Source organism: Crinia signifera, chromosome 4, assembly GCF_055691185.1.
Source record: "Crinia signifera chromosome 4, ASM5569118v1, whole genome shotgun sequence".
Taxonomy (NCBI): domain Eukaryota; kingdom Metazoa; phylum Chordata; class Amphibia; order Anura; family Myobatrachidae; genus Crinia; species Crinia signifera.
Genome location: NC_139220.1, coordinates 21,032,848 through 21,058,610, shown reverse-complemented (window position 1 = coordinate 21,058,610; position 25,763 = coordinate 21,032,848). Strand labels below are relative to the sequence as shown.

Here is a 25,763-nt window from a genome sequence, read left to right as displayed (position 1 = left end):
GGGGGTGTTATATCAACCGCTCAGCATGTAGGGCCTGGATCAGTAATTTCCACTAATTACCCCTTTACTGCACAGATGGTGGGAGATGGGGTGGGAGAAGGGGGCATTGGGCTGAATGAAGGGGCCCTGATACATAGCTTCCAGGGTGGTAGAGGATGTTTAATATGCAGAGGAGGGGTGTATAGTGGAGTGGGCTTATTATTCATAATTTTCTGGTGGGAGGACAGCTTGCTTGACTGCAGATATCTCCAGTTCCCAGAAATAGATTTCTTAGATTTAAGGGAATTAAAAACTAGAGAATCCCACCTACCAAATGGTATTGGGGACTAGGGGATCAGATTTCAGGAGGCAGAGCAATCTGCCAACTACATACCAGGTGTGTGGAGCTGGAGCAGTAACCAGCTGCTGCAAGGCTGATATCTCTGGTTCTGGGAACAGTAGAGACAAGCTACTAGTGTCCATCAAAGGGGAAGAGTCCCAGCTTTTGGAATATACCCTCAGAAAAGTCAGACAGAACCTGAAATATCTGACTGGGAAGAGCAATTAACAGGCTTGGATGGGGACCACTGTTTTGAAGTCAGATATCTCCGGTTCCCAAGGGCCGATTTTTAAAATTCTTGTACCCATGGAAAGAGGGGACCCTCAGCTTTCAGCCTAGGACCCTTATACTCCTAGGGGGGTTTCTGGGTACTCAGAAACCCCCCCTGCGTGCGCTACTGGATTTACTCCCTTTCTGAAATCTGTCAGCGGATTCACTCATTGTAATACACCACCACCCACATCAAGTAATGAATGAGTACAAAAACAATAACAAAGAACGAAAGATAATGTATTCCAAACAAGGCATACAATACAACAGAAGGGGAAGGCAGTAGGAGGTTTGTGTTAGAAGTAAATGGTTGCAAGGAAACATTTAATTAGAGGACTGCCGAAATAGAAGTGGTCCTCTCTCACCTACATTATACCATGTTCCGGTCCCACGTGCATATTTTACCGCACGGAAATTTTCCGCACATCAATATGTTTTATAAACAAACAACAGCCTGAACTGTTCCGATAACCTGCAACATAATTACTTACTCAAAAATTAATTACCATGTTTCATGCTTGGCGCTTTTCTTGATGCATGGCAGAAACTATTAACAATAGATTTGCTGGCGTTGATCCGGCGGCTATATATATTACTGGATTCGTTTGTTGACGTTCACCTCCTGATCTGTAAATGCGTTCTGACCGTAAGGAACGGCGCACGGAATGTTCCGTCTCACGTACGAAAAAACGTTTGATTGGGACAAGAAAATGATAAGGCCACGTATAGGATAAAAAAAATAAAAAAAAATGTACCAATGTAAAATAATTAAAGAAGACAGTCTAACAGGAATCTAGATTAATAGGGTATTAATGCTGGAAAATTAGATTAGGATGCGGCAAATGAGAAAACCGTCACGAAGCTCGGGAATAATGAACAGAGATATAGTGACGACAGTTAAGACGTCTTGTAATTAAGTCCTAGAAAATAAAACAGAAGATATTATTAATTCCATGGGGGGTAAATTTACGGTTCTAAAACTGAAATGTGGCTGATGTTGCCTATAGCAACCAGGCCGATTCTGTTTATTGGCTGCAAGAGAGAAATCATAGGCAGAATCTGGTTGCTGTGGGCAGGGAATGGGATCATTGGGTCGACCCAAAGATGGTCGACAGTCATTGGGTCGACACCGTTGGGTCGACGTACTGCAAGGCCGACAAGGGTCTAGGTCGACATGGGACAAGGTCGACATGACCTTGGGTCGACACAAGCATTATGTCAACATGGGGTTTTTCAGTTTTTTTGACCCGAATGTCAACACAGTCGACATGGACGCTGGATTAAGTGCACCGCATCTCCTCGCCTAGCTCGCTGCACTCGCAATGCTTCAGGCACACTATTTTATTCTCCCACCACGCCCTAGTGGATGGTAGGTCATAAAATACCACCTGTCGGCACATGTCGGCTCAAAAAACAGTGAAACCCTGTGTCCACCTTTTGGCTGTCGACCTAGACCATGTTGACCTAATGCTTGTGTTGACCTAATGTCATGTCGACCTTGTCCCATGTCGACCTAGACCCCAGTCAACCTTGCAGTATGTCCAGCAAACGGTGTCGACCTAATGACTGTCGACCAACTGACCGTATCGTAATAGAGGGGGCTTGGTGTCCAGTGACTGCAGCTGACACGGCACTGAGCAGCATGTGCTGAGCTGGGGAGAGAGGCTGTGCTGCGGCTGCAGCCTATTATCTCTCTCCGCACTGCCCAGCTTCCTGCAACAGGGGAACGGGACTTGGGCCCAGGTAAAATGTACCAGCCCCAGGGGCGGATCCAGGATAAAATGACAGGGGGGGCACCATGATAAAAGAGGGTTTAGGTGGGGAAGGGGCGGAGTTAGTGGTGCCAGTGTACATGCTAAGAGCGGCAGAGAGAGGGTGGGAATGGGATTAAAAATAGGCCCTGGCATTTAAAGTACGTAGGCCCACCATGGCGACAAAAGTGAAGAATGTAGTTGTGTGCGCGCCGAAGGTGCGCTCTGGAAAAGGGGGTGTGGCCACTCAACAGGGGGCGTGTCCTTGAGTGTAGTGTACAACACCATATACAACTTCTACACATTATGCAACAAATTACTAGATCCCATTATACTTGCCCCTTACACATGATGCCAAATGGAATGAGCCAAAATTCACATGATGCCACATGGATTGTGTCAAAATTCACATAATGCCACATGGATTGAGACAAAATTCACATAATGCCACATGGATTGTGTCAAAATTCACATAATGCCACACGGATTGAGCCAAATTCATAAAATGCCATATGGATTGAGCCAAAGTTCACATAATGCCACATGGATTGAGCCAAAATTTACATAATGCCACACGGATTGAGCCAAAATTCACATAATGCCACACGGATTGAGCCAGAATTCACATAATGCCACACAGATTAAGCCAAACTTCACAATACGTTTCATAAACAGGAACATTGTCCACCAAAGGCGCGCATTAAACATTTACACCATAATGTCCATTACAAGTTAAGTTACACGCCATTATGTCCATTTTGTATTATGCCAAACACCATAATGCCTATTAAAATTATGCTTCATAAGTGCTGCTTATCTACATGCTCATTGCCAAGGGTCCCATGCTCATTGCCAGAGGTTCCATGCTTGTTGCCATGTGGGATTAAATGCTCATTGCCAAGGGAGAATACATGCTCACGGTAAATGGGGGACAGCCGCCGCCAGGCAGAAGTGATAGCCACTGACAGTGGCAGAGCCTGGCTGTATTCAGAGCACTTCAGGTCCCGGCTATTTGAAATAATACCCCTTTCACACCAGAAAATGCATTCCCAGGTTGGACCCTTTTACACCAGCCTAGTCCCTGCATTTTCTGGTGTGAGGGGGAGAGAAAAACACCCCTCCCCCCTTTAACCAGTTATCTCATTTAACCAGCTATATCTTCGGAACCAACTTACATGAGACAAGTATCATATTGAAGAACTTTTGAGTGAGCTTTGAATGATTTTGGTCCAGTGAAACTGAAAGGTTTGGTTCTAGAGTAATCTGCCCTCAAAGAACATGAACAGCCATGAAATTACATTTCAAAAATATAAACTTGGTTTACATGCAATATCTCTGGAACCGATTAACCGATATGGACCAGCCTGATATCATATTGAAGGCCCAGCGATTTGGAATTGAATGAGATCAACCAAAAGCTTCTGGGGTGCCAGGGGGGGGAACTGGTAGCCGTCGGAACCGGGTGGGGGTCGGAATTGACGGGTCCCATATTATCCTATGGGGAAAAAATGTTACAGCTTTGCCAGGCGATATATCCGGTTTCCGGTGGGCTAGAGACACGGGGCTGGGCTCGTTGGAAAGCCTTGGTCCTCAGCTACAAAATGAAATGACAGGGGGGGCACGTGCCCGGGTGCCCCCCCCCCCTGAATCCGCCACTGACCAGCCCCCCCTTCCCTCTCGACGCCACTGGGTAGTATCACATTTTATTTTTAGAAGATTTAGTACATTTACCCCATGTGTAAAAATGTAAATACTCACAACACTGAGTTATTTACAGTGTATGGATGGGATGTACTAAAGTACAAAAATACAGCGGAGTTTTAGCTTTATTTCCCTATGTAACAAGATCCAGAATGCAGCGTCGCCGTTAGAGGGGTGTGGGGTGGCAGGGCGGGTCACTGCGACTGACACAGGCATTTTTTAACAGATATTTTGAGGCCCTCTCACAGCCACGCCGGCCCTTGGGTTAATAAAAAAGGTTCGCTCTGCAATTTTCACACCTATTTTGACAAATTCCCTTGGCACTCAAAGGGTTAAGGGCGAAAAAATAACGAAATCAGTAAATAATTTCAGAAAATGGTGCACAGCCACAGATGCGGTAACCCGTGGCAACCAACCAGTCAGATATTGGTTAACTTTTTAATAAATATCTTTTTCTTTTTTTTTTTAAGAAAACCAACAGAATTTGATTAGACATTTTTCTTGTCCTCGTGTAATTTCATAGTGTCTGAACTTATGAGACATTTTCCTTCGTCTGAATATATCGCCCATCTATCACTCTCTGATTGCACATTCCGCACACATCATATCATCAATTATGTCGGGTTAAAAAGGATTTATCAAAATTGTGCTTTCCATTTAATCATGTCGCTGTCTGGCACAAGCAAGGTTCTTTCTTTCCTGGGCAATGTCATTTTTTTCCGCCCTAATGTGTTTATTGAAGGTCAGTAAATAATATACAAATACATTAATGGAGGCAGGCGTTAACGTGATCATCGTCATTAATATGCCATGAGACCGTGCAAATTAAGGCTCTAGGGGCCAGATGTCTCAAGCTTGAAAAAGGTGATAAAGTGGAGAGTGATAAACTACCAGCCAATCAGCACCTACCTGTCATTTTTCAAACTCAGCCTGTAACATGGCAGGTAGGAGCTGATTGGCTGGCTGTTTATCACTCTCCACTTTATCACTTTTTAAAGCTGATATATCTGTCCCTGACTCTCCGATTCATTATGGCTCCGGTGCTGCTTCGAGAGATATGGGACATTGGATCGGCCCGATTTCGGTCGACAGGCATTGGGTCGACTACTGAAGGTCCACAGGACTTCCGTCGACACGTGAAATAGGTTGACATGGCTTACGTCAACATGGTCGGAAGGTCTACACCTGAATGTTGACATAGTCGACATGGACACTGTTATAAGTGTACCGCGTCCCCTCGCATGGCTCGGCGCACTATATTATTCTCCCGCCATGCCATAGTGGATAGTAGGGGATGAAATACCACCTGTCGGCACGTGTCGGCTAAAAAAGCCTGTTAAAAAATGATGTCAACCTTTTGACTGTCGACCTTTTCCCATTTTCCACCTAATGCTTGTGTCTACCTTCCAACCCTGTTGACCTTATCTATGTTGACCTCAGCCCTGCCGGCCTTCGGTTGCCGACCCAATGCATGTCGACCGAAAAAGGATCAAACTAGTGACCGTATACTGCTCTGAGAAGCCATTGGCCTGCGTTCCCTAGTACAGCCACTTTCACAGCTCATAGCAGTGACATAAGATAACACTGGCAGTGTTACTATGTATCATGTACTTCATCTATGTGCACTGCGAGGCTAGAGGGAGGAGAGGGATCCAGACAGATCCCTCTTCTTCAAAGTTGTCATAGGAAGGAGTAGGGCTCAGTGTATGCCAGGGATGGCATGAAGCATTGGGTCAATGCTGGACAGATATATCCTGTGCGTGACCATGGTGACTGGCTCTTTGACTAATAGACAAATGTGATAAATAGGCCCCTTGTCTACTATCTATATGGGACAGCTGGTGCTATGAGCCACTGTTTGCACTTATTATTATTATTATTATTAAAAATATATTATTCATTATTTTTGTTTCCTAGACTGGAGGTAAACTCAGACCTAATGGGATAGGGTAGGGATAACCATTGTTGCGGTTGCCATCGACGGTTGCCATCGATAGTGTATTACTATGCAATGGATGACCATCAATGTTTTTACATATCGAAGGTCATCCATTTTCTTTGATTAATTGGCCTGTGGGCAAAGCAAAAAATATGGAGGCAGGGCTTCACGGGTGTTGGGGGCGGAGCTATTCTCTGTGTCCCGGCCCCATAGGGAAATAAAACAAAACTATTTGTTTAAGCTTAACATCAATGGTGGGAAACCAGCTAGTTCTCCCCCTTCGATGGCAAAGCTATTTGACATCGGTCATAAACCATCGATGATTTCTAATCATCGATGGTCGATGGCCAGCCCCAGCATATGGTCGCTAGGTCAACACTTAGCACCTGAAATAGGTCGAGATGGCTGAGGGCCAGGTCCTCCCCTGTCACCCAGTGAATAGACACTCTGCATGCGGCTGTCCCTCCTGCCTGGACTTCAAAGTTGGGAGGTGTGGTATGACCTTGTGGGTGTACAATGAACAACCGCTAGAAAAATAAAAGCATGATTCAGAAGCAGACGGAATGCCAAGGTTTGCACAGCTGAGCAATAGTTTTTTTTGGACTGTGCATTTGCCAACTTAGAGTACAGATGGTGGTCACATTGATGATTTAGATGCAGATTAGTTAACATAGAGTGTAACATGTATTAGGTAAAGGGGGTACTACTGAGTGGCGTAATGTGAATAAGAGACACTACCATGTGGTGTAATGTCAATAAAGGGCACTATAGTAGGATGTAATGTGAATAAGAGACACTACCATGTGATGTAATGTCAGTAAAGGGCACTATAGTAGGATGTAATGTGAATAAGGTCGTACTATTGTGTGTCATAATTTGAAATGGGGTTATATCACCACACCCCCTTTTTTCTGTGAAAACCGAAAGGTGTGTACTTTCCTTATTTAAATTATAGGAACCAAAATAAGGATTGCTATGGATAAGGGATGGCGTGTGTTGCTGGCTGCTACTGTGATCTGTGCTGCTGAGTGATAGGTGCTGTGCTGGGAAATGGGTGCTAACTACGGCGGTGCTAGGGGGCACCAGACAAAATTTTGCTTAGGGCATCAAATTGGCTAGGGCCGGCTCTGCGGGCCTGGGTAAAAAGTACCCGCTTCTCTCCTCTCTCGGCACCACTGTGGATAACCTCCAACTTTTGGGGGATATAGTCTTAAATATACATTGATGATTGTGGCCCTGTATTTGTCCAGATTTTGGGGGCAGTGGGGGGAATTCAAAAATTTGCACCAGCAACTATCACTGCCGGGCGCCCGATGGAGCAATTTAATTGTGGCCCCATTATGCCCCGCTGGCACTTCAGCTTGCAGCCCGCCAGAGGTGGGCACACAAACAGCACTTTTCACGCCACAGCCATTCAGTGGCGGATTCGAGGGGGGGGGGGGGGGGGCAAGGAATGTGCCCCCCTGTCATTTTCCTCTGGATCCGCCCCTGCGTCCATTACTTTAGACGGGTTTAGCTGCTTACGCACCGAAGCAATACAAAAACATTTGCTGCCCCCGATCTTCCATCACATTAGATTGGAGATTGGGCACCCATAAACAGTTGAATTATTGCAACATACATACATACATACATACATACATACATACATACATACATACATACAGTACAGTACATACATTCATCGGGAGATCCATCTCCTTTGGTGTTTCTGTACAGTACTGTTCAACCCTTCCTTTGTTTTATCTCTCTTTCCATCTCCGTCTGTTTCTTCCTTTGTTCCGTTCCAGTGTCTGCCTTTTCAGCTGTCATTCCTGTACAATCTCTCTATCTCATTTGCTTCCCTGTGTTAGTAACTATCTGTTTCGGGAAAGTAATGCTGCTCCCAGCTGGGGGCTCACATCACCCCAGGGTGCAGAAAATCAAGTAATGGGAAAACAAATGAGAAACGAAAGATTATTACCATAATATCATTGTAATTTGTCTTAACTACCGGTAAAGCTTGCGTGTCCTTGAGGCTTTCTATGGCATCCGTAAGAGTAACAGATCTCTATGGGGACGCGGAACGCCACACTGCAGATCCGTATTGGTAATTTCAGTGTTGGGCTCGCTCTGTTGTGCAGAGAATGGTTTTGTTGGAGAGATTTAATGTCCCAGATGGGTTCCTATCCATTAAGAAGTATGATTCACGTCTTAGATAATATTTGCTGTATAACTTGGGGTGGGCTGAGCATTGCTGGTCACTGTGGGCAAATGATTCACCCAGTAGATACATCCTCAAGAACAGATTGTCCTCAGAAATGCTCTTCTGAGTGAATAAAATCAACTGGGGGGAGGGGGGGGGGGTGTCAATCTGTAATAAGGTTGTTCTTGTCTCAAGCGGGGCCATGGAGAGCAGAGCAGGGCATGAGTACTGTAGGGGGTGTGGCCTAATAAAGGGGTGTGGCCACACCACCTAATGAACATTGATAGTGAAGACTGCGTGAGATTGGTTGTTAAGGTGAAACCACACCCATTTATGCAAAACCTCTAAAACTGATGCAGCAGTGCGGGTGTGGATCGTATTGTCGACCCGACTTAGGTCGAAAGTCATTAGGTCAACACCGTTGGGTCGACAGGCAACAAGGTCGACAGGGTTCTAGGTCGACATGGGTGAAGTTCTACAGGTGTCTAGGTTGACTTGGGACAAGGTCGACATGGGTTTAGGTCGACAAATGCGTTAGGTCGACAGGTTGCGAGGTCAACATGGGCTTTTCACTGTTTTTTGACCCGAATGTCGACACAGTCGACATGAACACAGTTGGAAGTCAACCGCAGGCCCTCGCATCGCTCGCAATGCTTCGTGCACGGTGCCTCGCTGCGCTCAGCACACTATTTTATTCTTACACCACACCCTAGTGGATGGTAGGGCATGAAATACCGCCTGTCGGCACATGTCGGCTCAGAAAACAGTGAAAAAACCCATGTCGACCTCGCGACCTAACCCATGTCGACCTAACGCATTTGTAGACCTAAAACCATGTTGACCTTGTCCCATGTCGACCTAAACACCTGTCAACCTTCATCCATGTCGACCTAGAACCCTGTCGACCTTGTTGCATGTCGACCCAACGGTGTCGACCTAATTTCTGTCGACCTAAGTCGGGTCAACAATACGACCGTATCCCAGCAGTGCTGTAAAGTGAATTTACACTTCAGTAGTCAGTACACACTGATTGTAAGCTAATTACTTATGGTTTAGAATTAATGTGGGAGGGCTCCCATCTGCATATATGAATATGTCATTTATACAATCCTATTTCCACTATTATCTGCTCTATCCGGTCGTTAACTGTAATGTGATTGCATTGTGTACAGTTATTTTATAAATGTGTGCGAAAGGACAAAGAACATAGACAACGAAAATAACATGAAAAACTCATGTCAGTAGCTGACTGGCAGGTCATTTGTTGCCTATGTACTTAGCCTTAGAGAGAGATAAAGTACCAGCCTGTATCAGCTGTCATGTTACAGGCTGTGCTTCATAAATAATAGTGAGGAGCTGATTGGCTGGTACTTTATCTCCGTCCACTGTATCTCTCTCTCCATTTCTCTTGCAAGTCTATGTAAATATAAATCTTCGTTAAATAGCTCAGGACTTTAGAGTGTTGGATGGGTTTACAATGAGGTATTAGTACATCAGTCCATTAAACATAGGCGCTTACGGAGGCACCTTCGGCATAAATCATGCCTCTCATCCCATCGGACTCGACTTCACGGGTCAATATGGCAATTGAATCTGGCCATTATGGATTTTCTCTCTCTCCCAGAATCCTCCTTGCCTAGATAAGTCACCCGCTCTCTGTATCTCTCCAGAAGACGTTACAGCGTGTTTCGCTAAACGTTACTCTGTATTGATCGCACGTTCTAGGAAAAATGATGTAGCCGTGTCATCTCAAGGTTCCCTTTGTAACCGTTCACCGTTGCATGAGCCATCAAAATAAAGGTCAAGGTTGTTCCTCCCAATCTATCAGGGAACTACCTTTATGAGCTTAATTAACTTGCTTCATTAACTGGCTTAGATCCTTCACACAATGTGAAGCTCATTTCGGCTGACTTTACCACGCACTAATTTATGATACCGCTAGGATCCAGCAGAGCCGGCGGATGATTTGCGAGAGAGAAGTAACCTATCTGTATGCGGGGCAGAATCTATGGTCTATTACAGATTTTTTGATGAAGTTCAGATGTTAATATAAAGCCCCTGGACTTTGCAAAATAAGAGGCGCTGGTGGAGGGGGGGGGGGGGGAGCGGGAGGGGGTAAAGAAAGATGGAGAAATATATCTATATAAACAATGAATACAGATTCTTCCTATCCCTGCACAAAGCTGCAAATTGCGCACATAAAAAGTGTGATGTGGTGATGATAAACATTTGCTGCATAGTTTCCCTTCATTGAGGGCACACTCTTGTTGTGTTTCAGGGCACTGAACAGCGGTCTTTGCTGTTGACCATTTTCTGTAATAATAGGAGGGAGGATTTTGTAATGGAAAAGAGAAATTCTCCGCTTCGGAGCAATGACTGCTTTGGTTAACTCCTTCGCTGCTCCAGGAACAGAACGAGAGTCGTCTCGCTTTGGAATCCGTTCACAGTAGGCCGCGCGGCTGTGCACAGCACTTGTGATCCCTCTGGTAATATTAATATGCGCAACCCAAATCAGGGATTGTCCTCATTCTAACATTCCACGGAGAACTCTGCTGTTCCGTCAAGACTGAGGTCATTGGGCCCAATTCAGACCAGTTTACTGGGCTGCGAATTTGAATGTGTGAATTCGTCAGCCGTCCGTACGAAGACGGCCTTCGCTGGCTGCTTGCAGCGTGATTTTTTTTCAAAACGCACCCAGAAAATGCCATGTTTCTTCCCCCAAACGCCAGCTTCCTGTCAGTCAAACTGCGACTGGATTGAGATTGCTAAGCGTTCGCATTTTCAGTCACAATTTTACCCCACACGTGCGCAATGCGAATGCTGCACGCGTGCAGTCGGACGGTAATCGCTCGATTTGCTTTTCTCAAATTGGTGATTAATGCAAATTTAGCTTCGTGGTGCACTATTATTAATATCGTTTATTTATGTGGCGCCACACGGGATCTGCAGCGCCCTATTACAGAGTACATGAATGAATAAGCAACACAGGAATCAGTGACTTACAGCTCAACACAATAGAAGACAAGTGCAGGGTTCTTTCTCCCTTGGCGCGTGCATGTCTCACCTGATGTGTACGGCACACACCATGACAGGTCATCACGTAAACGAGCGTAATGAACTTGTTTTTTTTTTACCAGGTTCCAATTTTACAATTATAAGTAAAAAGTCTATATGTGATTTGCAATACCTTAACCTACCAGTTGGTGGCGTATATGTCATAAATGAAGACCAAAAACATATATTAATCCATACCCGCAATCTGGCTGCTTTTGTGGGTAGTAGCAACGGGGACTGCTCTTCCAGATTCTGGGTTGTTATAAAGACCCCTGCAATGTCTTCATTCACCAAGTGCCCTTATGTCTTAGGAGTTATGTTTATTGGCTGGGAGGTGTGCTGGGAGGAGTTGTTGGCCTGAATTTATTGGCTGTGGCAGGGTGAAATAGCTGCGAGGTTGTCACACCTCTGCCAGTGCCAGTTCATACATTCCTTTGAACTGGGGTATTGTTTCTTTGGGGGTTATTCTAGTCCATTCTTTCTGACAAAATCCTTCTTAGATGGACAAAACCATGTGCACTGCGGGTGGGGCAGATGTAACTTGTGCAGAGAGAATTAGATTTGGGTGGGGTTTTTCTTCAAAGTGAGATCTATATTGCAGTGTAAAAATAAAGCAGTCAGTATTTTCCCTGCACAGAAACAAAATAACTCACCCAAATCTAATTCTCTCTGCACGTTACATCAGCCCCCCTGCAGTGCACATGGTTTTGTCCATCTAAGAAGGATTTTGTCAGAAAGAATGAACTAGAATAAGGCCCTTTGTATTCATTTTGGCTTTTCTTGTTCTCTCCTGTCTTGACCTTGGTCTGTGTCTTAATAAATCATTGTCTGCTGCCAGCTCTGACCTCAGTTTGTATAATCGTGTAATCCCGATGTCAGCCAAACCTGACACTAGATAGTAAATTTGTTATATATTCTGCCTGCTGCCGACCCCGAACCCAGATTATGGGGTCTATGTACTAAACCTTGGAGAGAGATAAAGTGGACGCAGATAAAGTACCAGTCAGCCAGCTCCAAGCTGTCATTTTCAAACACAGCCTGTAATATGGCATTTAAGAGCAGCAGAGACAGCGCACCGGAGCAGCAGATGCAGGTAATTCGTGGTCAACGCCTTGCCGTGTAGTGAACTGAATTCCCTGGACCCTGAGCCGTCCCCATCTCCTGCTCCGAGCCGGAAGACAGAGTAGCTCCTCGATTAGGGTCATGTGACTTCTCCACTTGGAAAAGTTGCTTGCAATCACCCCTTGTCCCTCCTGTAGGGATGGCCATCGACCATTGATGATTAGACATCATCGACGGTTTATGGCCGATGTTGAATAGTTTGGACATTGATGGGGGAGTACCAGATGATTTCCCACTATCGATTTCAAGCTTAACTGAATAGGTTTGTTTTTCTTATTTCATCAAGGGGCCGTGACACGGAGCATAGCTCCGCCCCCAACACCCGCGAATCCTCGCCCCTGTATTTTTATTGGCCCACAGGCCAATCTTTCAAAGCAAATGGATGACCATCGATATGTAAAGACATTGATGGTCATCCATTGCATACTTATACACCATCAATAGCCACTTGCACTTTTGCCATCGATGGCAACCATCGATGGCAAAGTCAACGATGGCCATCCCTACCCACCTGGGAAGGTCCAGACGGCAGGGACTATTGCACAACCACATTTCCCATGATGCTTTGCCAACCCGTGCAATTGCTGAAGGACGGCTGTTATTATAACTATAAATCTATAAGATTATTTATGCAAATGAGAGGCCCCTGTTTTAATCAACCAAGTTCATTTATCTCACAAGATAATATCAGTACAGATTATATGTTATTACGCAGCTGATTCATCCACTGTTCAGATACTTTACACACTTTGATGATTTAAGCCCCCAGAAAAAGAACTTTCCCTTCACTGATATTTATCTCCATCCAGTTTATATGGAAATGTCTGATTACCGCAATCCCCATTGTGAGTCAATGCCAACTACATTTAAAGATTAAAAATTAAATGAGTTTCCAGCTTAAAAAAAAACCTGTATTTTAAAATACAGTCGTTTCTGATTCTTTGTTTTTAGACGACTGCTCTATTCATCGATTGTGGAACGGCTACAGGAAAATGATAAATATATCACATTTCTCACTTCCGATGTATTGTAACTTTCATACATTGGGCCTGATTAGACCTGTCCGCTATGCTGATTATACTCGCGGCCTAACGAACAGGCGAACGCCGAACACCCGCCACCGCCCGGAGGCCGAACGGAAGAGAAATCATCCGATGGTCGCTCACATCGTATGATTTCTCTTCCATTCGCTAATAAAAGTCAGTCAAGACTAACATCATGTGACCTCAGCCACCCGCCCCCGAGCAGGCATCGTCATGCCTGGTTTTTGCAGGTGTATGCCCAGCGTTTTCATGGTGCACCCACCGTTTTTGTGGGCACGCCCCATGAAATGCTGGGCGTTCCCCTGCCCCGATAGTCAATCGGAAAATCTGAACTATCGTTTTGGCGATAAGAACCGAGTAAATCCGAGCCGCTTATCTCTAATTGTTACTAATACTTATGAAATGATGGGGTTGTGTGTGTGTGTGAGTGTGTGAGTGAGTGAGTGAGTGTGAGAGAGAGAGAGAGCGAGAGAGAGAAGCAACAGAGAGATCAGCCTGAACAAGAATACATAATACAAGTACTCACTGTGGTGGGGGCTGACAGGGAGATCCTTGTTGCAGTGTTTTCTTTGGATCCCTGTGACTTGCTGGGTCCGCCTCCTCCCCTCATCCGCACAGGCAGTGCACCATCTCCATGCTCTGACGCCTCCTGAGCAGCAGCTCTCACTGGGGCAGATGTATCCTAGCAGCGCTTATCGCGCCGCTATGATACTTCCTGCTTCGCCTCAATAGCGAGGCGAAGCAGGAAGAGACATCGACAAGATGTATTAACATCTTGTCTGCCGAAGCGGGGGAGCGTTAACTCCCCCCTTCGGCGATGTCCCTTTCTGGAGATAGCGCATCAGTTAATACTGATGCGCTATCTCCTGTCCCCCGGCCGGCCGCACTGGGCATGCGCGGGATCTCGCTGTTCACGCGAGATCCCCAGCGCAGCCCAGACCTAACAGCAGGGACAGCGCTGTCCCTGCTGTTTAGATAGGGCTTCGCCAGCCTGATGCTGGCGAAGCCAAACCCGGCTTCGTGCGGAACGGTCAGCGATGCTGACCGTTCATACATTCGGCCTGCTATCATTTTGATAGCAGCGCCGATATGGACAGGTGCGCTCAGTGACGTGCAGTGAGGTTAGTGGTTGGTGAGGCACTGGCTTGGTGGAGCCAGCGCCAACAGACTCTGTGTCTGGGTCTGTGTTCTGCGACAGGCAGGTGTGGGAGCTGCTGCCTGCATAAGCAGCAGAGACTGGCAGAGCAGCTCTTGCCTGTCAGTTCAGAAGCAACCAGGACCCAGCGCTCCCCACAGAGCCCATTAGTGCTGGCTCCACCAAGCCAGCAATAGATTGCACTTAATAGCCAATGTATCAAAATTAGGCCCCATGGTGTCCCAGATATGCTACCCTATAGGGTCTCCCAGCACAGCACATACCCTGAGCCAGCCCCGCCAAGTCTACTACTGCCTACAGGCAGAACATGAACAATGCCCTGACACACTGACCTGTGTCCGGCTTCCGGGGCTGATGACCAGAGACGCGGTGTGGGGACCATGTGCAGAGGAGACACGGCGCATCAGTGTGGAGACAATCGCCAGTGTGGTGACACGTGATGTGGTGCGGATCCCGGCAATGCAGTGCAGAGACCTGGTGGTAGCCTGGCGCTGGTGCAAGGAAACCCAGTGCTGTGCTGCCTGAGGTACAAAGCACCATCTGTCCTGGGAAAGGGGGGTGCTTTAGGGGGTAATCAGCGGCACCTTTACTGGGGAAGTGGTGTGCAGTGGGGGGGCACACAGTGCCATCTATAGCAGGGGGGAGGGCTGTGCCTATCTTGCTCTGTCTCCCCTACCCTCTCTCTTTTCTTTTCTGCTTTGCCCCAACACCATTTGTCTCTTCTCCAAGAATTTGCTATGGGGCCCACATCCTACTTGTTAAGCCCCTGAGGTTACCTGTCTTAAGTTGCCAGCTCCAGCCGGTCGCCTCTCTCCTTGTAGCTCCTGGTCACACTCACCGCAGGTTTTCTGTGCAACTCCCCCACCACTGCGGTGTGTTGGTCACTGCTCCCGCCATCTCACACATAACGGCAGCGTCCGCTCCCCCTCCCAGCTGGTCCCCTCTAGTCCCTGGCTCTCTGCCCGCTGGTTTCTCCCAGCAGCGCTCCTCTCCGTCCACACTGAAACCCCGGCTTTGGCTGCTCTGCTCACTCCCCTTGTCTCCGGCTCTGTCCCCCTCCTCTGGAGCTGAGCGGGGAGGAGGGCGCCGGCGGGCAAATGCAGTGAGGAGAAAGCAGGCAGACCGGATCGGCGGGCGGCTGTTGAACTGGCGGCAGGAGCAATTAGTGTTAACAACATTAAGGATCCAAAGCAGGGGGCGGGCAGCGGGCGGGACCGAGCGCGGGGCTGTAAAAAAAAGCTGTCGAAACGGCACCTGTAGAGGTGCCTCAGTGACAGCCAGGGATGTGCTTTCTGCCTATATGAAAGCACGCCCCTGTCACTGAGGCAGATGTGATTGGACAATCACATCTGCCTCAGTGACAGGGGCGTACTTTCAGATAGGCAAAAAGCACGTCCCTGTCACTGAGGCACCTCTTCAGGTGCCGTTTTGACAGCTTTTTTTAATGGGCTTTTACAGCCCGGCGCTCGGTCCCGCCCGCTGCCCGCCCCCTGCTTTGGATCCTTAACGTTGTCAGCGGGAGGCATCGCTCTTGGTGCCTCCTAAGCAGTATAAAAAAAAAAAGGGGGGAGGTAAAAATGTTAATAATAATAAAAGCATACACTTATGACACATAATATGTGTCATAAGTATTTGTTTTGTATTATTTTATTATTTTGATCATTATTACAGGGGAGGCTCTGCCTCCCCTGCCTCCCCTGACTGCACGTCCCTGGGTGCGCTGATACCCTTCTCCCCCATATCGACACGTCATACATCTGCCCCATTGAGAGCTTGAGAACTGCTTCAGGCATCCATTAGTCTGGTCTGCTCTGGTCCTGGACAGCAGGGGCTGCTGGGACATGTAGTTTTTTTTTTTAAAGTGTCTGCCTGCCAGATACTTAAAAAAAACGACATGTCCCAGCAGCCCCTGCTGTCCGGGACCAGAGCAGAGTCTGGCGTCAGCTGAGCTGATGTACACACCACGGGGACAGATGGGATGCAGTTAAGATCCCGGCGGTCGGGATCCCGGCGTTCAGAATCCCGACGCCGAAATGCCGACACTTTCTCCCTCCTGGGGTGTCCACGACACCCCTGGAGGGAGAATAAAATAGCGTGCCGAGCGTAGCGAGGCACCGGGCCCGCTGCGTGGCGAGCGCAGCGAGCCCGCAAGGGGGGGCGATCCATGTCCCCCCCTTGTCGGCATTTCGGCTGTCGGGATCCCGACCGCCGGGATTCAATACTGAATCCGGACAGATAGCAGCCTGCAGGGGCAGAGATAGACAGCTGCTAAGGAGGTATTTAATGTTGTAGGACCAGGTCCGGGCCCCTTTCTCTGTCAGGGCCCGGGACTCCAGACCCCTCCCTGTTGGCGGGCCTGGTCGGCAGTCTATTGGTCAACTACTATTGGTGGTCAGACAATAGGTTAAGACAAGAAAAAGGTCAACAGGGTCTTGTTCGACAAGCTTGACATGAAAATGGTCGACACATGGTTTTTGTTGTCTATGTCGACAACTGTACCTCGTCCCCTCACATGGCTGGCTGTGCTCGCCTTGCTTCGGGCACGGTGCCTTGCAGCACTCAGCAGATTATTAGTGGTACATTTACGAAGATGGGCGTTCTATTGAAGATTAGATGTTTTCCATAGCAACCAATCAGATTCAACTTCTTATTTATTTAACACCTTCTAGAAGATAATAGATAGAATCTGATTGGTTGCTAGGGGCAACATCCTATCTTTAATAGAACTCCCATCTTAGTACCTTGTATTCTAATTATATGCCCACTTGGATCCTGAAGTAAGAACAAGTCGGTTTAAAAGAAAAAATTCACGAAAAACTTGTCGACCTTTTCATGCATTGACCATTGAAATCTTGACCTTTTGTTTGTGGTGACCTCGTGACAAAGTTGTGACCTAGACCATATCGACTGTTTTCATGTGCGACCTATTGTCTGTCAACCTAGACATTTTCGATCAATCAACCGGATACCTAATTTATTCATAACCTTTGCAGTCCTTACCAGCCCCGGTACTAAAGAGGGCGTGGCCAAACATGGCGGTGCGGCCACACCACATTTGCAAAGAACTATGCCCTATGAGTAATCTTTGGCAAATGAGGGGGGGGGGTATAGAAAAAATAGAAACAAAATGGTTGACATGCAATCAATCGACAGACACATAAGATCGACAGATAAAAGGGGTTACAGTTGACAGTTAAAGAAGTTTGACAAGGTCAAAAGGTGGCATGACAACGGTTGACACAAATGTTCGACACAATTTCTTAAGCTTTTTTGGTTAAATCTTCTATATTTAATAATGTATGATCGCCCTCAGTGGAACCCTATCTCCTGGTGGGCTTTGATTGTCGTGCTTTGGCCACGGTGCCTCGCTCCTCTACTGCTGTGCTTGCCACAGGTTACTGTTCCCAACAGTTTGATTAACCAATCATACCAAACAGGTGACATTGATCATGATTTTCATATGTGGGTTGAAATACACTCATTAACTGATAGATGGATGGAGCGTTAGACCCTCAGTGCCCAATTTTAGGGTAGACTTTGCAGGGGACTTAAGTGGTAGCCTTTACATAGCTGCACCTGAATATTAATTGTATTCAGACAGCATCAAGATGATTTTAATATTTAACGGTCAACCGTGAATGTTATGTCCTATGTCGTGTACCGGAATAATGACATTCTACATCTCAGCCAAATATAGATATGTGCACATGCCAATTAATCCCAGCTTTTTAGGACCCACTAGACAACTATAATGGCAATTATATATTTATAAGTTGTAACACTCGGGAGTTAACATAACTGATACGAATGAATCTGACAATGGTCCTTAAAAGGGTTTTCCATGTAATTATACCATATAAAAAAAAAAAAAACCAACGGCAGGCATGGAAATAATAGACAGGCCGGGATAAATTATTCATAGACATGTTACTCCTAGAAGTGTTTTGCGAAAACACAGGAAACATTCATCTGGTCCTGGTGTAATTTAGTCGCTCATAACAAATTAATGGAGATGATCTCCAGCGTCAGTAACTTTATGAGCGGAACTGTCAAAACTTTTTTGAGGCAGAAAATCCCCCCCCCCCCCCCCCCCCCGAAAAAATTTCATAGACAGGTTTCAGGGGGAGATGTATTAAGACCTGGACAAAGATATGGTGGAGAGAGTTAAAGTGCCAGCCAATCAGCTCCCAAATGCTGGTTCGTTGCTACTTAATCCCTCCACTTTATCTTTCTCGAAAACTTAGTACATATGCCCCTGTTTTAAAAAAAAAGGCAATTAGAAGCTTCTACTTATATATTTAGCACCTTCTAGAAGATAATAGTCATCTTCAATAGAACTCACATCTTAGTAACTGTACCCCTTAGGGTCAGATACGTGGTGGGGGACAGGATTAGCTTCTTTTTGTCCACATATTTTACGACTGGAAGCCTCGAAAAGTGGGTTTGCCTATTAAATTGACTGTAGAGAATTTTAATTGGTGGAAGACCACCAACCCCCCCAAGGCACCTCAGCAATTTCCCGATTCACCCCTGGGTGCTACTGCACACAGTTTGGGAACCACCATCTCTTAAATTTTCTCAGCCCCTCTCGAAACTCACTAACTAGTACATTAAATTATACTGAAACGCTATTTAGTCTACAGGGACTTAACTTAAGCTGGTTTAGACGTCTATCTTTTGCATTGAGTATAGGGTAAGTGTGTTGCTAATGATGACTAACCTCAAATATAAAAATCGCTCTTCTGATCTAAATATGGTAACATACGACTAATTCATCTACACCTCTTCATCCTTCCATACGGGCATGATTCAGAGGTGGGCACAAGTGTTACCACTGATGCATTTTTTGATTTAGCAGTTATACGAAAATATGACAAAGCTATAGGCTTTTTAAAAACACGCCCACTGCTCACTTCTCCAATCCATAGCTTGCATCTGAAAATGCGGAATCAGATCAACATTGCTAACATCGGTTGGACCATCGGACTTCTCAGAATCGATGTAGCCGATGATTTCCACACCCCCAGAAAATGATTCTGATGCACACACATTTTCTGGGTGCCCTGCCTCCCGCCCCCATATGTCTGCAGACTCACTCACCCAATGTCTGTAGTACTGTATCCGATCAGCAAATCAGCACATGTGTAATTGCCTGATCAAATAAGATTTACATGAAAACCGAATTAGCGCTAGGGATGGACATCGCACTGCAATATTTTCCAACCATCAATGGATTTAAACCAATGACAGTGTTTTACCACTTGATGGAAGCATTCCCTATGTCTTATTTGCCCATGTTCTAATGCCTAAGTGGTTTCTATCACCAATATAACCAGATGCTAAAATCACCATGGCGCTGACTTTTGAACATTCCGAATCCCACCAAGATATCTTCAAAGAGATCACCATCAATGGTCTACATAGATGGTGACCTCGGTTCTTTTCATCACTTTTCATTGATGGCTTGATCCATCGATGTGCATCTCCACAGTGGCACAAGTAACCACACTGTTCCAATCAGAGAAGGAGGGCGGATCTAAGTTGTGCGGCAGGGGGTGTGGCTAAGCACTGTGCACCCTTCTTTGAGATATAAGAGAAGCATTGATATTTGATATCCATCCCTACACTATTACAGTTAGAAATACTTTATGCAAAATCAACAACCTATTTATACTTTATCTTTAAAAAATTTTTTTTACCATTTACCAAATTATCGTGTATTTAATTAGGAAGCAGCAGGGGGTTAAACAAATTATTACTTTACAACTGTGAGGGCTGAATATAGAACACTGACAGCTGCTCAAAGTTTATTTTCTCCTTTTTTCAGCATATGGTTCCCATATGGGTGACAGTAATATTATATGATAACATGATTGACAAGGTTATTTTTGAAATAAATGTGCAAAAGATGTTAATTGGATTGTGTGGCTGTAAATAATTTAATTTAATATGATATTGCTTAATTGGAATTCCACTGACCTCTGATGGTATGTCAGAGTAAAGATGCAAAATCACCCACGGCCCACTAGATGGCAGTATTGCATTTAATAGCACTTTTTTTTTTTTCCAGAACTTTTTTTTTATTTTCAGGTTCCTTTCTGTACAGATAGAACCTCACATGAAACGGAATTAATGGTTGTCAAGTAACACGGATCATTTTTTCCCCCGACTTCATGAAAGAAATACTTGCATTCATTTACAAGTGCATTATTTGCAGTAAAAGGCAATTTAGAACACCGTGTAACTGCTTTGACTCATCATTTAGAATAGGAGAAAAGCATTTATGGGAAGATTATATAGGATACATTGAGCAGCCTTTCAATGGAAATAAATCATTAATGTATACTAGGATACCAGGATAAATGTGAAATCATTAATAATAGAATATTCAAATGATGGAGTCATAATGTGTCTTTTTCATTTTTTAATTGCCGAATGTTTCCTCACCCCTGGGCTGAACCTATTTTGACACTTTTTTTGGGTCAATCACATTTCACTAATTACTATATGCAACAACCGCACAAATGATGCATTTTTGTCTTATTATCTCTCCCCCGACATCTATATATATAATAAGACTGTAAGGGATGGGTCTGTACATAGATTATGTTTTTGGGGAATCATATTACTCGAGTCTAGGCCCTAGAAGTGTGTTTCTCAAACAAATGATCTATGGGGGTTATTCAGATCTGATTTCACTGTGGCCAATTTGCAGGTGATTATCGAATGACATACATACGGATTAGGGTACGCATGCACGAGGCCAAAATCCAGCGTCTTTTTATTGCTGGCCGTACGTTTGTGGGCGTGTCAGGGAAAACGCAGGTGAAAGACCTACCCCGGAATCCCAAAATGGAGAATCTAGATAGGGGCGCTGTAAGTAACTGACCTTTCTATCCCATACCCCCTTCCTGCTTACAGCCTAACCCTAACTCTCCCCCCTGCAGCCTGACCCTCCCCCTAGCATCTAACTCTAACCATTGCTACGCTGCTTAAACCTAACCCCTCCGCCCCACAGCCTAAACTTAACCTCCGTTGTAAGTCTCTAAATCCTAACACCCCCCCCCCCCCCCCCCCCCGCGCAACCTATCCTTGAATCCCACCCTAGTGTCTAAACCTAACCCTTCCCTTCCCCGGCCTGACCCTAACCCATCCTAGGATATTTTCTGGCTGTTGGGATTCTGGCCATACTTGCCTACTTTATTTTTCTCCTCTCCAGGAGAAGCCCGGAGAGGAGACCAGATACAACTGTCAGGGGGGCAACACGAGGCTGATGTCACCAAGCTCCGTCCCCATGCCAGTCAAACGCGGCAATTTACAGGTCCACGGATTGGGGGAGGGGCTAACAGGATGTGAAATTATGTGATTCGCATTATTTTAGCCCTGCCCCCTCGTCACGGATCCGCAAAATCCAGTATTTGGTGCAGCGGGGATGCGGGGTCTGCCAGGCCGATGCGGAAAACTTGCCCACCTTCACGGGGGGGCGGGAGGGGGACCTAATTTTTGGGAGCCTCCCAGCCATTCCGGAAGGTTAGGCAAGTATGATCCAGGTGTCGGCATTCTAATGTCTTTCGGGGTTAGAGCATTACAGTGTTCTGACGGCAGTCGGGATGTCAGCATCGGTATACTGAACGCGGTCACCCTCACCGCCGGGATACTGACCGCACCCCTTGAGAACCTCTGCCCTATCTAGTCCATACCCTCCAACATGACCCCATTCCATTAGGTACAAAATGCTCTGTTTCTGGACTTCCTTGCCAGTGACAGTTACAGAGGTGGGGCTGCACCACTGTCCAATATTCAAAAAGGGGAGCCACATCTACTGCCACCTCAAACATCACTGTCCTGGACTCACTGACAGTTGATGTGACCCCCCCCCCCCCTCTTTGAATTTTGGACTATGCTGGAGTCCCACCTCTGTAACTGCCACTGGCATGGAAGTCCAGGAACAGGGCATTTTGTACCTAATGGAATGGGTCATGTTGGAGTGTACGGTTACCTACATACTACATTCCCTGCTCAGTCTCGTATCAGCACCAAGAAACATTTTCCAATATAAAGCTCATTTAGGTACAATGCATTACAAGTGTTCTCCAGGAGAGTAAATCATTATAATCCTCTAGTATTATCGGTAAAATGACAGTGGTTCTGCAAACTTTTACAGGTGGCACCAACATTCTTCCTGCATTTATAGGAAATTGCAATATAGCAAACCACAGTCACTAGCGTCTATTATACCGGGGCTGAGACTGAAATCTCGCTCGATCATTCACTAGTTCTGTAAGTGGTTTACTCATGAACACCCGCTAAAGTGCCTCGCTGAGAGCCTCATTCTCCCCACAATATATATTACTGCTTTAAAAATGGTGTCATACATTTCATTTTTTGTCATCCACTATTCAAACCGTTCCCTGTAACACATTCGATTTTCATTATAACCAAGCCACCTGCAAATCATTTCCATTTAAATGTAATTAATGCTGAGTGTATGCAAATTGGTCTCATGCAGCGATATGCTAAAAATCTTACCAGTTGGGGGTCACAATGAGACGAGAGATGAGAAAACACTGTTCCAAGCAAAATTCAATGTACCTATTCTAGGGGGGAAGGACGGACGGCAATATGTGTAGGATTTCATTGTTCACCTCTTCTTTGTTTTGTAGATAAAGCTTCCAAATACAGACTGGTCCCCGCATAAGACACAGAAACCAGGCCTTAAAAGGTATACTAATTAAATACTATTTTTTAAAAAATAAATGTAAATATAATAAATGTATATATGTAGTATATGGTTAATGAATATTGATTGCAGACGAAACTGTTCGATTAGCAATAATTAGAAATAATAGAATTTATGTAAAATAATCAAATTCATTATAAAAGGGCGCCATGTGGGATTGGCTGTACCCTGTGATGCTTGGGATTGTCTGTACACTGTGGGGATCGGGATTGGCTGTACACTGTGGGGATCGGGATTGGCTGTACGCTGTGGCGCTATGTGGGATTGGCTGTACACTGGGTTCAATTGGTCCAATTAGGCTCTTTGGGGGAAATTTACTACGATGGGATGTTTCTACGGGCAACCAATCAGAATCTACTTATTTATTTAGCACCCACACATCCCTTCTGAAATAGAACACCCATCTTAATAAATTTCCCCCTTTGAGGTAATTTTACTAAAGCTTCTAAAAATGAAAACAGGTGATGTTGCCCCTAGCAACCAAACAGATTCTATCTATCATTTTTTTAAGATGCAAAAAAGAAATGAGAGACAGAATCTGAACGGTTGCTAGGGGCAATATCACCTGTTTTTTAGAAGCTTTAGTAAATGTACCTTTATCAGACACTGTTGGACACTTAACTACCCTCCTGGAAGCTGCGTGAGGCTCCTGATTTTGGGGGTAGTCTTCCATAGTCCTGTTAAGAGTAGGTGGCTCTCCTGGATCCTGCCCGCTTCCCAGTGAAGTAGGCAGGACTGAGGGAAGGGGCCAAGCCAAATGGCTGAATCTCGACATCAAGCCCTGCCCCTTCATTACAGGCCCACGAATCACGAGCGTTTTCCTATGTTGGGGACAGGATCTAAGATGAAACCATTTGGCTCTGTGTATCATTCATGCACAGAGCAAGTCTTGTTACCTATGAGACTGCAGGAATCTCACAGGGCAAAAGAAAAGGCAGAAGAGACATCTTTGATTTCTCTGCACTTTTCACTACAGTAGTGCTGATATTTTAGGCATTCTCCAGCTAAAATGCTGAGGTTAGCCAATTTTGGTGACCCCTTTGTGTTCCCTAAACCTGTATTTTTACAGTAAAACCCCTCAGCCTATTAGAAATTGCCGTAGTGGTGCACATAAGCGTCTAGGGTGAACGCTGCATGTGAGTTAAAAGTGTATGCCCTCCTCACAGTCCGTCCAGCGCTCAAATGTCCGTATGTACAGAACTATAGAATGTAAACATATTTTTTTTAATACTGTATACGATTACTTTAGTCCGTGTCTTCTATACTAATTTTGTCTCATTCTCTGATATCATCCTTCCAACACTACCTCTATGAGAGAGAGAGAGAAAAAGGGGCTGAATTATTATTGAGCTTTATCATATACAACGAATTTGATGCTGCAGCCAATCAGCTTCTGTCATATGTTTGAAAAATGACTGCTGGGAGCTGATTGGCTGGAGCACCATTCATCATACCCAACAAGTTTTAAAACTCATTGCCTATGATAAAACTCATTGATAAATCAGCCCCATAGTCAGGGTTGCAGACTTTTACAGTCTCCTCTCTTGGAAAACCCCGTAGAGGAGACGGTCAGCAGCACTTCTGTGGGTGGGGCCTGAGGGAGACATCATTAGTCCCTGCCCCCAGTAATGCAAATCCTGCAATTTGCGGGTCTCCGAGGAGGGGGCGGGGCTAAATCAACAAGATTTGCTTGCTTAGCCCCTCCCCCTCAGCCGGAAAGCCGCGAATTGCGGCAATTTAAAACTCTGCCACCAGGGAAATGCGGGGGTCCGCTGGTATCCGGGAAGGTTGCCGTCCTTTCTGGGGGGTCGGGAGGGGGACCCGATTTTTGGGACCCTCCCGTCCATTCCGGGAGGGTAGGCAACCCTGCCCACAGTACCAACCAATCAGCTCTTGTAATTTTTCACACAAAGCCTGTAAAATGACAGTTTTAAGCTTATTGTAAGTACATACAGAATTGATTGGTAGGATGTAGCCGTAGCATGACCTATATAATAAAGAAATGTATATGTAAATTATGGACGGAACACAAATATCTTTTTATGTTCTTGATCTCTCTAGCTCGCAGAGTCTCGAAGATCTTGGAACTCGAAAAGGTGTGAAAAAAGATCACGACAGACTGCGTACACTAGTTTCCCCAGTAACTGGTCTGTATATACACCCTGCAGTAGATATAGTGAGCTGTTAAGGCTCCCCCCTCCCCCATTACAGTTATCATATTAATGCAGAATAGCAGTCCCAACTGTAAGGGATCGGGGTGGTCATGTGACTGGCCTTTGACAGTCAATGAAACATTCCACACCTCTTCAGTAGCTAGAAAAATGATTACCAACAGGAGTGGTTCCTGTTACATGGACCATAATTAATTTGAATTGGTCCTGAGCCACCAAGCCAGGGTACCCATGCAAGTGCCCTGAAGCAGCCCAGGGTGCCACGCAACCCAGTTTGGGAACTACTGTACTAGACTGTTATGGTGACTGTAG

The 25,763-nt window shown here is 45.6% G+C and overlaps 1 protein-coding gene across 3 annotated transcripts in view; it reads left to right on the top strand.

Annotated features, from left to right (window-relative positions):
• LOC146073838 (protocadherin-10-like) overlaps nt 1-25,763 on the top strand; it is a 73,218-nt gene that overhangs the window by 19,783 nt on the left and 27,672 nt on the right. Inside the window, exons 2-3 of one of the 3 annotated variants that reach the window (XM_083181349.1) lie at nt 23,204-23,262; nt 25,342-25,376. In XM_083181349.1, the coding sequence (XP_083037475.1) occupies nt 23,204-23,262; nt 25,342-25,376 (94 nt within the window). Of the gene's footprint in view, nt 1-23,203; nt 23,263-25,341; nt 25,428-25,763 lie in introns of all 3 variants that reach the window. The other 2 variants (XM_083181348.1, XM_083181350.1) reach the window with 2 other exon arrangements.